Here is a 16061-nt window from a genome sequence, read left to right as displayed (position 1 = left end):
TGTTTTAAGGTTGTTCCAGAAAATATCATGTGGTTTCATGATAAATGCTACTAGATGGACTAGAGGGAGGGAATGAATTAGCAGAAAAGGTGATGTTTAGACCATTGAAAACTTGTGCCTGTTTACTCTTCGAGTTTAAGTTGCAGTGCTTTGCAAAATGACTGATAATACTGTCAATATAGTGCATGCATCTTTTTCAACCGTTGAAGTGGTTTAAGTCCAGGTAAACTTATATTTTTTACATGATATTTTTATGAGAGTGCTGTGTTGTATCACAGTAATTTTGAAGCAGAAATAATTTCAGAGCTTCATGTTTCAGGTTTGGGAATGTGTGTGATTTGCATGACTGTCTTGTCCAGGAAGACTCGTGAAATTTATGGTATCTTTGGCTGTATTCCACTTTTTGCATGTGATTTAATCTTTAAATTCAACTAGTGCTTGGTTCTGCTTGTGACACAAGCCACACTGGTATCACAGTAGCAGTGTGTGTCCCAGCATCATTATACTTGTGAGAGGTTCTAAGTAGAGTTCTTGAGACTGATACTGAGTGATGGTAGGTGAACTCCTGTGTGGTTATGCTGACTTTGCTTAGGAGGTTACTAGGGAATTTTATTATGATTTCTTAGTGGGTGGTGGCATGCAGAGAATAAAAGAATGCAATCCTTCTGTCCAGTGAAGCTTTGGTAATTACTCCTCCACACACTTGAGCTTGAATAACTGAGCCCAGTGTTTTCCATCTGACCTGACAGAAGGCTGCAAAAGATATGCACAAAAGAGCTTGCTGGTAGTCCTTGAAAACAAGTGAGAGTGTAAACACACAGCCTTTTGCTGGCTTGCGGAATTGAATCCCTCATTGTCCTGTGGCTGCTTCCCACCACGTTTCTGCAGTTGGTGCAGTGTGCCTGAGCTTTTCTATTTGGTGAGGTGTCAGCTGGCCTGGTTGTCATGCACTGTGGGATGGGCTGATCTCTGAGCTGGCTGGGAGCTGGGGTGAGTGGCTTGAGATGATGCACTATGCTTGGAAAGGATGTGTGGCTGTCCTCACTGCTGCTGGATCTCTGCCCACGGCTTTGTGTGCGCAGTAACTTCTAGAGAGGATTGTTTTGTTTTGTTTCCCCTCTAGGTAACTACTTCATGTACTTGTTTCCACCCTCATCTCCTTTCCTAGTGCATGCAGAAACAATATACTTAGGGCGCCCTACAGAAGCTTCAGTTCTCTGCTCTTTGGCTATGAGGCAGGCTAACGGCTTTTTTGTTTTGCTTTTTGCTCCCATCTGACCTCGTGGCCAAGTAGTGGCATGGCACAGTGGCTGTGTGATGGCCCTCCATAATGTGACCTTGATCATGGGCTAACCTAACAAGCTGCTACTTTGTAGGTTCCAATAGGTCTGTTGTTTAATGAAGAACGTGGTTTCACCTCACTTTTTTTTTTTTGCAGCTGTAGTTGTATGAAGGAGAGGAAAACAAAGGCCATGCATTTTAATGGTCCTTTTAATGACACACTTCTAGTATCTGACAACTTCAGTGCAACAATATTTTATCACAAATCTTTGTACTGTGCTATACCAAGCAAAACGTCTGATGCTGAGTTATCTATTGAAGTGTACTCTCTGGCCTTGTTGCAATCTTGGCAACCTTAAACACAGTGATTTGTGGTTAGTAGTTGTTAAAAGGAGATCAGAGGCTAAGGCTCTGAGATGGTGTGTAAGCTTTGAGCAGTGAGTGGCCTTTACCAGGGCAAATTAGCAAGAGGTACAGTAAGCCTGTAGTTAGCTGAAGGCTTTAGTGAGATTCGAGCTGGAACATACATTGGTGATGTGCTTTTGTGGTAAAGGAGTCTTTCATGAAAGGAAAGCCTTCTATTTTGTGCTGTGTAGTTGTGCCAGCTCCTGTGCATCCAGCACTGCCTTTTTGCTCTGAGCTGAGTTGGCATGCTATTTTTTTGTCTTTCTTTTGACTCTGATAAAGTCAGCGCTATTTTGGAAAGAGATGCTTTTGCTAAGTCCTTGTCAGGAGACAGGTTTATCTTCTGGGGAGAGGAGCTCTTTACAATATTTCTGCTGCTCAGTGAAGGTTTGGAGTGGCCAGGAAGACCTAGTGGCTTTCTGCAATTCCCTTTTTTCCAGGTTAATTAAACCATTTGTCCACTGTGTCGCTATTGTAGAAGTCTTAAGCACTTTGGTAAAGGTGCTGCAGCGGACGGAACGACTCTGCAAAATGCTGTCCTTTCTGCATGGCTTTGCTTTTTGGAAGAGAATGAATGAAATACGTTGTTACAAATGGGGAGGGAAGTAGACTGTCTGGGTGCAAGGAATTTAATGCTAATTTTACGAAGACTGGTAATAAAATGTGTACTTATGCTCGCTCAGTGGCAATGGAAAAATAAATATTATGTGCTCTAAATGGTATGATTGAAAAGTTAACGTCCTGCAGGGCACTATCTGATCACTCAAGTGTCCTCGAAGGGCATAAAAATAAAACCAACAACCTTCGGGATGTTTGATGGTGCAGTTACTCCTTGCACTCTGCTAACTGCCATCCCCTCAATCATCACTGTGACCAATACTGCTGTGGAAATGTGCCTGGGATAAATTTAAACCCAGTCATCTCCTTCCCTTTTTCCCAACAGTAGGAGATCAAGGAGTGTGGTTGTGCTTTCAGGATGAAAGCAGAATTGGCTGATGGAAGCTTCCTTAGTTGAGGCCCGAAGGCCTTGGCAAGCTGAGGGCCATGTGCTGTTCCAGAAGGGCTTCTTTCTCTGCCCTTCTCTTCTCTGCTGCCTCGAGGCTGAACCCATCATCTCAGCACAGCCTTGCCTGCCTTCCTGGGGAGAGCTTGTTTGTGTTTATAGAATGCAGTTGGAAGAGACCTTCAGTAGTCATGTAGTCCAACTGCCTGACAGCCTCAGAGCTAAGCAAAAGGTAAAGCATGGTATTGAGTGCATTATGCAAATGCCTCTTGAACACTGACAGGCATGGAACAGCTCTTGGCTTAGTAAGGTCTACTGCTGTTTGGTGTGCATATATATATATATATATATATATATATGTAGTGTGCATATGTACGTATGCTGTACCTATGGCTTTCAGCCACTCGTCCATCCCAGCATATGGAACCAAAAGGTAGAAGCTGGTTGGTACTGCTGCTGTAACTGATAGAGAGGAAAGGAGTAGGCTCCTTCCATCAGCCTATAGACTTCAGAGTACTTGTTTGCTCTCACACTGTTGTTGGGACTGTTCTGCAGGTATGCACACCTTGGCCAGCATTTGTTGTCATAAAACCATTTAGTTGAAGTGGACTAGAATGGGATACCTGTGGAAGTCTACTCAAAATAAAATCAACTTGCATTAACTGAATTAAGAATAAAATTTTACAGGTTTGCTGTTCTTCCAGCCAATGTTTTCTATGTAGATATAAAAGAATGTATCCAAAGACATTTTCTGATGAAAAATCTGTATGAAATTCCAAAGAAAGTTTTGAGATGTTTCAGTTTTGGAGGCGGAAACTGGCATTTAGAAAGTGGGTGACTATTCCATGTATGCACAAGGCTCTCACTGAAATACATGTTGTACACTGACTGGAGTGCAAGTACTGAGCTGTGTGGCAGGGGCTGTGATTCTTTTTATAAAGGTGCCTGTAAATAGGAAGGAACCTTCTTTTCAGTAGGAGTGCTCAGCATTTTGAATGAGAAGCAAAATGCAGAAGGCACCTGCGCCTCCTGTTGAGCTGCTCTGGCTGCTCTGGTGCTGCTGGAAACTGGTGACTCAGGGTGCTTTGTGGAAAGGGTGGTGCTGGTTGTGTTTCCCAGGTATGACTGCAACGTAAATAAATCTGACAGACTAATGTGCTCTGAAAGTTTGCCTTGAGTTTACATTTTAAATGCTCCCTTTGGGGTCTGTACAAGAGGAAAAAAAGAGACCTCCCCCTACAGCCCCATTTTGAAGATAAAGAGTCTCTGTATTTTCAGTTACTCTCGAGGGTGTCACATTTTATCTGTAAATCTTGATATTTCGTTCTCTGGGATAATCCTGTTGATTAATTGCAACAGCCATGTAAGTACTATTTTACAAGAGCTGTCCACGTATGTCAAACCTCATATAACTAAAATGCTGTGTGCTGGAAGTGGTTGGTGTTGGAGCCCTCAGTGTGTGAGAACTGTGATGGTGTCTGTATGCTCTCTGTACCACAGCTGCAATACTCAAACCCATCTTTCTTTCCTACAGTAGTGAGGGCAGTGCTACTTCCTGTATCCTTATTCCCTTTTCAGAGAGTGCTTTTTGCAGATATGAACCTGCTGTGTGAAAGAAGGTCGCAATGGAGATGCTAAAAACTCTTTGTTTCAGTCTGAAGTTGCTGTTGCTTTGGGTTCCAGGGAGTAGAGCTTAAACTAATAACAGTTTCTGTCAAAATTGACTCAAAAAATTAGTTTCTGTTTGAGTTTGTCGTTGCCTTTTCAGCATCCTTCTCTTTATTGTTGTCCTCTAATCTCTCTGTTTCCTTGGTGAAGGTCCAGCTTTGGATCACCTGCTAACTCAAAGCACTGGCTTGTCAGGGCAGTGGAAAAATAGCCTGTCATGTTGTTGTGATGAAATTAAAAATCCTGAATAAAATTATGGGGTGTTAGTGTCATACAGCATGAATAGCACTTAATTAGAAGCTCGCTGTAGCAGTGTTAGGAGGGGCCTAGCTAGAGAGGTAGTGCAGAAACCCTGCAGAAGCTTGCTCCTTCTCTAGGAAGAATAAGGAAGTCCTTATCTCTTTTGTCTTCCCTTGGTAAGAAACAGCCTCAGTTTTGGTTGTTTTTCTTCTCCTTTTTCTTTTCTTTCTTTTTTTTTTTTTTTTTTAATTTTTTTTTTTTTTTTAATTTTTTTTTTTTCCCCTTCTCTATAAAACTAGCCTTTGTTTGCAAACTTGTCTGGAGGGGTGGATGTTCAGAGGAGTTAACCAGGGCCTGTTTGGAACACAGCTGGAAGTATGGATGCAGTGAAAAAGAAGCTTATTTCCTCTTCTCCAAGTGAAAGCATTTGGGGCTCTTGAAATGCTCCCGGAACCAGATGGCAAAGAAGTGGAAACCCATCTCACTGTAGATGGTTTCATTGCTTAAAGGGGATTTGTTTGTAATTAAAGGATGTTACCCTCTGTTCTAATTATTGCTTGCAGCTTTAATTTCACTTTGAACCTAGTGCTCGTGTTGTTCTCAGATGGGATAGAGAAGTGGTCTTAGGTATTTCTGAGTTCATCTTCAAATGAATGGATGAATTATCTTTTTTTTTTTTTTTTCTTTCCTCTCTTCTTTTCCCAATGCTGTCCTTTCTCTCTTCCCAATTCCTGTGTAGTACTTTGTGTAGGAAGCGTGGCATTCAGGCCTTCTCTAAGATCTGAGTTGCCCTCTAAGCTGCAGTCCTGAAAACTGTTAAAAGTGTTCTTGTGTTGAGCATAGTCTTGTTCTTCATGATCTGTAATACGTGGGTAAGCAGGTGTGTAATGGGTGTATGCATGGGTAAGTAAGTGTGTGGTTTCTACTGATATTTTTACATAGGCTTGACTCTACTTTTTGCTGCTTACTGCAGTTTCAGCTGGTCTGTTTGGTTGGTCTTTTTTATCTTACATGATGATAAGAAGACTAGGCAGGCAGCCATCTACTGCTGAACTATAATAGAGTTGGTGGTATGTACAAAATTTGATTACTGCTGTCAACACCAATGTGAATAAAAGAGAGCATGTACTCTAGTCAGGGAGCTGCGAAACAAATGGCCTATTGAATTCAGTAGTAGTAGGAATAGACCTTCTAATGAATGAAGTGTTTATGGATAATGTGTGCAAGTGTGTAGAACTCTTGAGGTTTTTTTTGAAATAATCTCTTTTGCCTTCTTCAGTTGCTTTCTTCTAGAGCTCGCGTTTCTTGCTTATCAGCTTTTGTGATTAATGCACAAATTTCACACCCAATATTGCAGATTTTGGCAGAAGTCATACCCTCACTTTCTAAAATTCAGCATTAAAAAAAAAAACAACTTCCTAAAGCTAACTTCTTTGTAGATTGTATCTGATATGAAAATTCATATTGTTAGTTCTGTTTTCATCTAGACAAGACACATTTTGTTTTAAAATTGCAGAGAAACTGTCCATTCCAAAACTCGTCACCCTCAATACTTCATTAAGGTAATAAATATTCTTATTTCTTGAATGTTTTTATTGGAATATTTGGTTTTTGGAGTAAGATTTGCAATTAGACAAAAAACCAATTTATCCTATATGTGGTATGTAATTGGCAGTGGCAGTCAAAGCTCCAGAAAGCGGCTTGAGTTAATAGTTTCCCTCAATGCCTCTAATATCTTAATGCTGAAGTTAAAGAGATAGAGGCTCAGGTATGGTGTGGGTCTAACTGCCCTCACAGGCTGCACTCCTTTGTTAAGGAATGGGAAAGCTTGAAGTGTTGCTTCAGGAATTGACCGTTCTGCTACTTAGCATATCCTTCATGTGCCTGTTGGAGGAGATCTTAATTTGGGTTATGGGCCTTGTGAGGGGAGAGGCAGAGACAGTCTGCAGTAGTGAGATGATGGATTGACAGGAGGGCTCTCCTAGGGAATGCGGGGCTGTTGGGTTGGTAATGCTTCTAGCATGCATGCATGGCTGGCTGCTAATTGTATACTTGGTAGAATTGGTAGTGCCTCTGTCTTGTGCTTTTAAAGTACAATATAAAGTTTAGATTTGTATTTGCTATGGCAAAATAAATTATTTTTGTTTTGTCTCAAAAATAGGAATCCTAGATTTAAAGCAATGTTTTCGTGGTTTTCTTTGCTTGCGTGTTCCATGGGAACGGTTGGACACAAAAGCCCAATTTAGCCCCATGAATGTATGATTGTCTTTATTCATGGGAACAAAACTCTTTTTGTGTGCATTTTTCAGTCTTCAATTTGGAGGAATTCTTAAAGTTGGAGGAAAAGGGGAAAAAAAAAACAACCAAACATCCCACAAAACAAAGCAAGATTGACTCCTAACCCCAGTAAATAAAAATCAAGATTTTTCCTTTTATGTGTTTTCTTCCCCTGTCCCCCAGTTGTGTCTGTCAGGTATGCGATACGGTGAACTGTGTCACACAAGCTGCTTGTGAGAACTGTTCTTATTGCATAATACACAAATACATGCAAATAAAATAGCATCTGCTTTTCTGCTGCAGAAACCAATTCATTCATGTACAGCTTGTCTTTGAATGTGATACCTGTGCTTCTGTTATGTGTGGTCTTCTCTTGCATTACTTCTTTGTGACTGCTGGAATCTTGTACAGCTCAGTATCCTAACGTGTAGGTTAGAATGGCGTGGTTTTCAAAACTATAGAATTGCAAGTTCTCTCCATTTGATTATAACATTGACAGCAGGATGTTGAAGGTCAATGGATTAGATTCCCCTTCTGTACTGATGATAAACATAGTTTAAAGGCCCTTTGTAAAATAACTCTTCTGTCATAGCCTTACTTTATTAACCTCCTGCTTTTACTTATTTGGAATTACTGGACAGTGGTACTTGCATACTACTTGAAGTTTGTGGGTTTTTTTTGGCCTTGATACAGAGGTTTGTGTAGAGTTTTTATGCTGAAGTCTTGTGACAAAATTTTCTTGCGCCATTTTGGAGTACAGTTGAATGATGACTACTCACCTTGCAGGTTGGTTGTGGTTCCACATTCTATCAAGCATGTGGAAAAAGTGCAAAGGTAATATTGCAAGTTTTTTGCAAAGCAAATGCTAGAACTTTCAGGATTCGTCAAATAAATGTGCTGTTTGACCAGTCAGTTTGATTTGAACAGAAAAAGTTGCCACCTTCTTTCCTGTTTTCTGAATGTAGGCTGTAACTTGCCAGTGCTTGAAAGCTCGAGTGTTCTTCTGTTTTCATAAGGAGCAGCAAAGCACTGTTTGTTTGTTTTTAAATAGGAAAAACTTTAATTTGGTTGAAAGTTGTTACTCGTTTGTGCAGTTTTTTTTTTTTTAAAGGTTTGTTTCCTGTTTGATTTGTCAGTCGCTGTGTAACTGAACGTGTCAAACCCTCTGAGGAAAACCAATGCTTCCCTCCCCCTCAGATCCCGGCATGCTGTTCTTGTTGCGGGTATTAGTGTGCGCTTCCTCTCCATCTTCACTTTCCTGTTATTCAAAGAGCGAGCTTCATCATGAGCGTTCAAACAGCCAAAAAAGCCGTGTGGAAAAAGTACAAGGTTGCTGTGCCATGGGACAGTGCCATGCAGAGCTGTTATCCTCCGCTAGGTAAGAGCGTGCTTAAATGTATTTTCACAGCTGTACTGGGTAAAAGCACCAGCCACATGGATCTGTAATTATCTTCTGTAGAAGCTGCTTTTACTGACTTTCTTCAGGTTCACTGGATATAGCAGGAACGGGTAGTTGAAGGTATGGCAGGAAGCAGTTCAAGGGAAAGACTTTTAATAGTCTCTTTTAGTTTTGGATGCTGCTCTGCTGCAAGCACTGAGAACCATGGCTGTTCAACAGCTACTGCTGCAGGACCTGCTCCTTAATGCTTGTCACAGCTTTTCCTTTCATGTACGAAATGCAATTTCTTCAGCCAATTCAGCTCCTTACTTGAAAGACTTGCCTGCACTTTTCTTAAACTATGCATTGTTATGGTGATTGCAGTATTGATTATGCTTTTATTCTGTGTAGTTCTGCTTAATGTGTGTTCTGGGACTTTTGATGCTTCGTACTTACAACACTTCCTTCAACCCTGAGGTTTTTTTCTTTTAATTTTGATGGTATTTCAGGGAAGCAATATTTCCTGCAACACGGAATATTTTTTGGGCCATGATGCCAAAGAGGAGAAGAATTTGGGAGTGTTTCCCTTTCCTTTTCTTTTGGCCATCCTGTCCCACCCATCCCTACTGAAATTTCGTGGGTTAACTATTGCATTATTCTCTAACTAGGCTGGTATGGTAGAAGTGAATTAGAGGATTCTTAATACTTGAAAGTATGCATTTTAGAGACAGTAGTTGTCAGATGAGGGCTGGTTATTTTCTGAATTGATATTAGGACTATGCTGATGTAGAACTGACCAACCCACTTTGGTCAGTTTCATTATCTTGAATTCTGATGTGATATATGTAGTTGTACAAAAGCTGAGACTAGTATGGTGTGTTGTTTTGTTTTTTTTTTTACAGCTAGAAAAGAAAAACATCTTGAGATGTAGTGACAAAATGGCTAATTTTAGATAAATAAAATGATGGGCTGAGTCTCTGGTCTTACGTGAGCTAGCTTTTATAACGATGAAGCGTGTTTGGATTTATGCCAGTTGAGCTGAGATCAGAAACTTTTCCTTTATGGCCCAAACTGAACTGTTAGAACTGTTGAAAATGTTGAGAAAACTGTGTAAAGTGAGTAAGCTGGCTTTTCATAGTGACTCTGGACAACTTGTTACATTGCTGTTCAGATACCTGGTGTTCTTCAAAATCTGTGTATTCATCTGCTAAAGAGGTTTAACTTCAGTTGATTTCTTTTGTATGCAGATAAGATAAAGTGATGCTTTTGTGCATGTTGGATTTCTTGGGTGGTTCCTGTCCTAACTGGGGCTAGGCTGGTGTGTGAAACTTTCAGTGTTAAGAGCAGCTACTCATTTGTTGATGTGCTCTATATGCTTGAGCAGAAATTGCTTAGTGACTGTTTCTTAAGGCCAGCATAGCTCCCTATGAGCTGAGAGCCCATTGTTTTTAAAAGCATATATGTCATGGCTGGTATATTGCAACTGGAGTTGTTTTGTCATCAAACATCAGGACTTTTTCTAAGAAACTTCCTGTACTGCAATGTTGTAAACTTTTCATAAAGTGGAGGGCTGTAAACTTGCTTTCTGAGAGACTGATGTTTTCCAATTCACTATTGTCTGTTCACTCTTAAACATTTTTTTTTCTGCTACGTATTATGAGGCTTTGACAGACTTGTGACTTTAGATAATTGAGAAGTAAGCAAAGAAAAGGTAGAAGGAGAGAGTCATGGAAGAGAAGATTAGAGAAGAAAAAACCGAAAGTGAAAGGTGAAGTCTCTGTGCAGGGTCAAGAAGAGATCTTTCTCCAAATAAGAGAAGAGTGAATTTTTAGTAATTCAGTACTAGAAATGAGGGGGGGGGGGGGGAGGGAAAAAAAAAAAAAAAAAAAAAAAAAGTTGTTAGTGGTGTATCTGTTTCTTCTTCACACTCATCAGCATTCACATAAATCCAGAATGTAAACAGGGAGACGTTTAGAGAAGTTTATGCACACCTTGTGTGCAGGCAGCTCTTTGGCCAGAAGGTTTAGGGGTTATTTATTAGCTTGTAAAGTTTGCAGTGTTGGCAGAGGTGCAGCTCTGGTCTTGTTGGTTTGTTTGTTCAAATGCTCTGGATTTCCTGAATGGCAAGAAACACAGCTGTGTGAGAGGTGGTGGGGGCTGGGAGCAGGGAGATGGGAGTTCATATCTGGAAAAACGTGTGCATGTAGATGAGTTAGTTGAGGTGAAGCCTCACTGGATAAAAATTTTCCATCCTCTGAAGTCTGAACGCCATAGGAAAAAAAAAAAAAAAAAAGGTTGGGGGAGGCTTTCTTCCTCTGCTCCAAACCTGACATGCAAAAGAGAGTTTCATTTCTTTGAGCAGTCTTGAACCTGCTCGACATTTCTTGGTTGCATGGACAGTATTAACAACTGTCTACCGTTCTCCTGTCCTCTTGTTTATGTAAGCATTGCTTATCCAAACTGAGATTGTCATAAGGCCGTCTGCTCTTGTCCTTTGAATGTGAGTGACTTGCTTCATCTTGGAATTTGTCAAAACCAGAAGTACTTCTGATGTGGCCTCTTACTCGTGAAGTAGTGTTAAATGCTTTGGAAAATAATGCAGGGAAGCCTGTAGTGAAAACTGTAGCATCAAATCTTTAAAATGAGCGTGTTATGTTTGAGTTGGAAACACACTAAATACTATTTTAGCTCGTGTCCTGGGATGTCCTTATTTGTGTATGGAGGTTCAATCTCCTAAAAACCAGGAAAGCTCACAGGTCAGTGCTGTGAATGCGGAAGCAATTGTAGTCTGCGTGGTGCCCAGCTACACCAGAGCTGGATCTCCACCTGAGGGGGCATGAGCACGGCTTCTACCATGGAAAAGGATTTATGTTCTTTCAGGAAAACTTCTGAAACTGTTCCAGGAAAGCTACTGGGCTATGCTCTGTTCATATTTATGTATACATGCCTTACCTAGCAGCATTTTCAATCATTTTTCTTTTAAAGTTTTTATTTTTTGCTACCTTAATTGCCTCATTATCTAGGTGAATGTCACCCTGCCACTTGAGGGGGGGTTCCTTACCCCACATTAAGGAGGTAGAAAAAAGTTGCTGGTTATTGGAAGCCTTCTAAAGGGATTGCCTCGTGGCTCAGCTTCCATAAAATGCCGACTCATGTAGCACTGTGCAATAGGTGATAACCTTTGTTACTCCTTGTTCATAAAGATGTGAACAGAAGTAAAAGAGATCAGTTTACACTTTGTGTGAGCTAACAGTTGTTCAGTACCCCCCATTCTGTTATCTTTTCCTAAGAGTTTAATAATAGTTCAACAGTGCTTGGTGGTGGGTTTTTCTTTTTCTTTTTTCTTTTTTCTTTTTTCTTTTTTCTTTTTTCTTTTTTCTTTTTTCTTTTTTCTTTTTTCTTTTTTCTTTTTTCTTTTTTCTTTTTTCTTTTTTCTTTTTTCTTTTTTCTTTTTGTTTTTAATTGTGCATTTATCTTCTGTTAACAGTTGGGTATTCCTTCTTGCTCCCACAGCCTCCCTTTGGAAATCCTAGGAATGCTAGATTATGAATTAATAACTTCCTGTCAGGTGGGAAGGAATTTATCTGTGATCTCACAAGATACTTGCACTGATGGCAGCTTGAAATTGTTTTATCATGAGGCCATAAGCTGCAACAATAGTAAAAATAATATTTACTGTATTGCTCATGTTACCGTGAACAGTTGCAAAGCCCTGGGTTGGTCAGTTTGCTTAGCAGAGTTATGCTGAAGGATCAAATTTGTTTCATTTAAAACAACTCTGGCTCTTGAACACATGGAAACTGTATATTTCTTTCTTGGCAACAGATGATGCTAAATGCATTTTGAAATACAGTGTAGTTATAGATGAAGCACACAAGAACAGATCATTTTCAAATTACCTAGTTATATTTTGAGTCTCCACATGAACTGTTTTTAAGGACTTTTTTTTAGCTCTCTTCTTCCCATGTACATTGAGTTACTGCATGCATATGTACGCTGAAAAAGTGGGTAACATTTTCTGTTTTCCTGTAACCCAGTCACTTCTCCAGGCCATGGGGGAGGTTTTTGCAGTTGGATGAAGTCTGTGCCCCTTTGCATTGTCGGATGCGGCGGTGCCCATGACTCACTCTTGCCGTATGGAGAAAATGTGAATAATCTGATGTTGGTTCACTTTTATGTTTTCACTGAAATGTTCTGACCCTTAACTGGAGGGCTCCGTATGCTTCCTGTTGTGGTCCCTTATGAATAGGCAGGAATTGGCAAGAATATGCTCTGCTATGTGACCTAATTTGTGCGGCGTCTGGGTGGAGTGCATTGTGATTGTCAGCAAGCAGGCGGCTGAGAATGTGAGCCCGAGCAGTTCCCTCACCAACCCTTCCAGCAGAGGAACGTGCACTTGTTTTACGAGGGTGAAGAGGAATTGTGAGCTGTGTTCAGAGGAGCAGCAAAAAGAACAGTTAAAAGGCTCTCTTCTGAAATTCAGAAGCAGAGGGGTGGTGGCTGAGCCTCTGCAGAGTGGAGCAACAGCCCGCAGCTTTCCTATCTACCCAGACCAAGCCTGGCATGGAGCAGTGCTCACTGATGACTTCACGTAGTATTTGACATTCACTATCATCTCTATGGATTACAGCAGGAGGGTTTTAGCTGTCTTTTTCTAATTGTGGGTTTCATAATGAGCCTAAGAAACCTTTCTTTTTTCATTGCTATAAAATATTATTCAGGCTTACTTAGCTGTTCTGGGTGTGATCAACTTGAAATTAGAGCCTGAGATGTGCTAATTTACAGCATGTAGATTGATAGATTGATCTGTAGATAGATGTAATTTACAGCATGTTATGTTTTATGCCTGGAATGCAAAGTGGGCTGGGCAGATACTGGAACTATGACTGATCATCTTAGTAGAAGATTGTATGCTTTCCATTGTGCTAGTAAACTCTCTAAAAGGGGAAAATACCGAGTTTTTAGTTAAGGATAACTTCATAAGGAGACAACATGTGGTGGGATGATCTGACAGGTCCTGTCCCTGTGTGTCCCTGCTTGTGCTGGTGGCTGGTTTGAACCTGGCACTTTGGAGGATCGAGTCTGAGCTGCGTGTCCATCCTCACACTCATCATCTACCTTCCTTGGATGGAGAGAAAGTCATGCCATGTTTCATGGTTTTGTGGAGCAGAACCTGTAATATCACTTATTTTCTTTCATATGTGCTGTTCTAGTGCAGGAAAGGTATCACTTTAAGCTTCAGATTGTTTTAAAAGGTTCTTAGCTGGTTTAGTATGCTGCAACACAGAATACTTTTAAAGTAATTCACAAAACACACAGTGCAGACTACTGAAATCAATTTCTGCCCCAAGCTGTAATAAAACTAATATTTACTTGACCTGTATGACCTAAGTCTCTTTATATATAAAGGAAAATATTTTTTTTCATTGCAGTTTTCAAGGTAGCGAAGCGATAACAAAGTCTGTACTTTCTGAAAGGAGAACAAGTCCCCCTAAATAAAGAACTGATGAAATTATATTACCACTGATAGCAGCAGTGTCTATGCAAATTTTTGTCAAATCTGTCAGATATACCACTTTGTAAAACATTAGTTGCTGCTTCTCCATTTCTAACTCAGAGAGCAAGTAAATGAGATTGTGGTCTTTCTAGTAGCTGAAATGAAAACCTGGAATTGAATATTTGAAAACAAATCTGTGTAGCTAACTAACATCCATTTTAGTTATTCTGATTTTCTGTTATGGAGGTCTTGAACTGTTTATAACTTGCTATGAATTCTTTAGTACTTTTCCTTTCAATTAATGTGTTTTAAAATTCATTTTGTTTATGACAAATTGAGATTCAAAATTATGCTTTCATCTTCTTAGTACTTTGCAAAAGAAAAGTGGAAAATACTGTCCGTTGATGTCTCACCATCATTCCTGTATCTGTGTTCTTAAAATCTCATGTTGGTGTTATCTAATCTACAAGAAATAAATGGCTTTAGGGGGGAAAAAAAGAAACTTCCCAGTAGGCGTTGGGACTTTCACAGATAACTTTCCTTCAATCTATTCTTTAGCAACCTTGAGTCATCCACAGTGACCAAGCTCATTTGATGGTTTAATAAAAGTGAGAGAAAATGTTATTGATGAACTTAAACTTGAATGATGGCTTGCTGGCAGTGTACTTTGTTTGACAGTTAAATAGAAGTGAAGTGTTTTTTTTTTTTTAAACTCTCCTGCCCGTAGACAGAGCTGATTGTGCGAAAGTTAATGTTAGCAGCGAGAGCTGCAGGTGATACTAATGCAGAATCGAACCATTTGTGGTATCTCTCTTATGGTTTTAGGTGGCTGATGTGGTTTCATTGCTGTCTTTGGTAAAATCAAGCAGTGTACTCTTGGGAATTGTTATTTATTTTCCCAACGTACAGCGCCAACCTCCTATTGGAAATTTATTAATTTTTGAGTAACTTACTCAAGATTTTAACCAAGTCTCTTTTGCTGTTTTTGCAATTGAAAGAGAAACCCAAAAACTGTAGGTCAACCACAATTTGCAGTCCTGTGATATTTCACTTTGGCGACAGATGAATATCAGAAAACAGTGATGTTTAAATTCATTGTTAGCATCAAATGATTTATATGAATGATAGCGTGCAATACAAGAGTGCACTTCTTTTGTGTGTAGAACATTCATCTCTCTGGGATATTTTTCTTAAATTTCTTAGCAATAAAAATAGCTTCAGGAGTGGTATTCTCAAGAGTTGAGCTGGAATTATTTTATGGCCAGGTAAACTGTTATGCTGTCTTATCTGACATTCTTCCTTGAGCTATGGAAAAGCGTTTTTCTGTATGAAAGGCAGAAAGGATGCTTTATGGCAGTTGATAATATCTTTTTTTAAATGCAGAACAGCTTTGTTGTTCACCCCCTGTGTGGGGTTGACCTGGCTGGCTGTCAGGTGCTCTCCCAGCTGCACTCTCATTCCCCAGTCTTCAGCAGGACAGAGCGAAGAAAAAGGATAGAAAAGTTTGTGACTTGAAATATAGACGAGGAGTTTGCTTGCCACTTACCATTGTAAGCAAAGCAGACTTGATTTGAGGAAAAGTATTTTCATTAGCAATGAAATGAATTAGAGTTGGATAGTGAGAAACAAAACTTGGAATGCCTCTCTGTACCTCACTCCTTTTTCCAACTGTGCTGCACTCCTTCCCTCCTGACTATTCTACCCTTTGAACACTGCAGGGTGATGAGGAATGGAGATGTGATCCCCCTAGCAGCTCCTCTCTGCCACTTCTTCCTAATCCTCACAGTTTCCTGCTCCAGCAGGCATTTATTCCATGGGATGCAGTCGTTCAGGGCATAGTCACTGTGTTCCCTGTGGAGTCTTTTTGCTCAGGGGGACAGCATCTTCCACCAGTCTTCTTCATGAGCTGCAGGAAAGCTTCCACTTGGTGTCTAGAGCACCTCCTGTCCTCCTTCTGCACTGACCTCGGTGTCCACAGGGATGTTTCTCTCTCATTTCCTACTCCTTTCTTTGCCTTGCAATCTGTTGTCCTCTCTTTAGTGTGTTTCCCAGGTTCACCACCAGGTTGCTTGCTAGGCTGAGCAATGTCCAGCACAGGTCAGCCTGGCTAATACTTGCAGAGGAGCCCAGCAGCCCTCTGCCAGCCCCTGGGCACTTGCACTCCAGGCCAACCTATCCCTTCTCTCGAGTGATTATGGCTTGGCTTGTAGGTGTGAATGATGTAAACGTTCCATGGATTTAACTCCTGACAGCCAGTTCTGCTGTGATGTGGGCCCACTGCAGGCTTTCCTCGTAGTAAGTACAGGTGAAAA

General features: G+C 40.4%; 1 protein-coding gene across 2 annotated transcripts in view; it reads left to right on the top strand.

Moving 5' to 3' along the window:
* Positions 1-16061, top strand: part of UTRN (utrophin) — a 348379-nt gene that overhangs the window by 22946 nt on the left and 309372 nt on the right. The window contains exon 1 of one of the 2 annotated variants that reach the window (XM_042895112.1): positions 8147-8252. The exons of the other annotated variant lie outside the window; for it this stretch is intronic. Within the exon in view, the coding sequence (XP_042751046.1) occupies positions 8159-8252 (94 nt within the window). The 5' untranslated portion in view covers positions 8147-8158. Of the gene's footprint in view, positions 1-8146; positions 8253-16061 lie in introns of those variants that run through there. 2 annotated transcript variants of the gene reach the window in all.

The sequence above is a fragment of the Lagopus leucura genome, unplaced genomic scaffold (genome assembly GCF_019238085.1).
Source record: "Lagopus leucura isolate 7727_CA_CO unplaced genomic scaffold, USGS_WTPT01 Super-Scaffold_73, whole genome shotgun sequence".
Lineage (NCBI taxonomy): Eukaryota > Metazoa > Chordata > Aves > Galliformes > Phasianidae > Lagopus > Lagopus leucura.
This window is presented reverse-complemented; position numbering and strand designations above follow the sequence as displayed.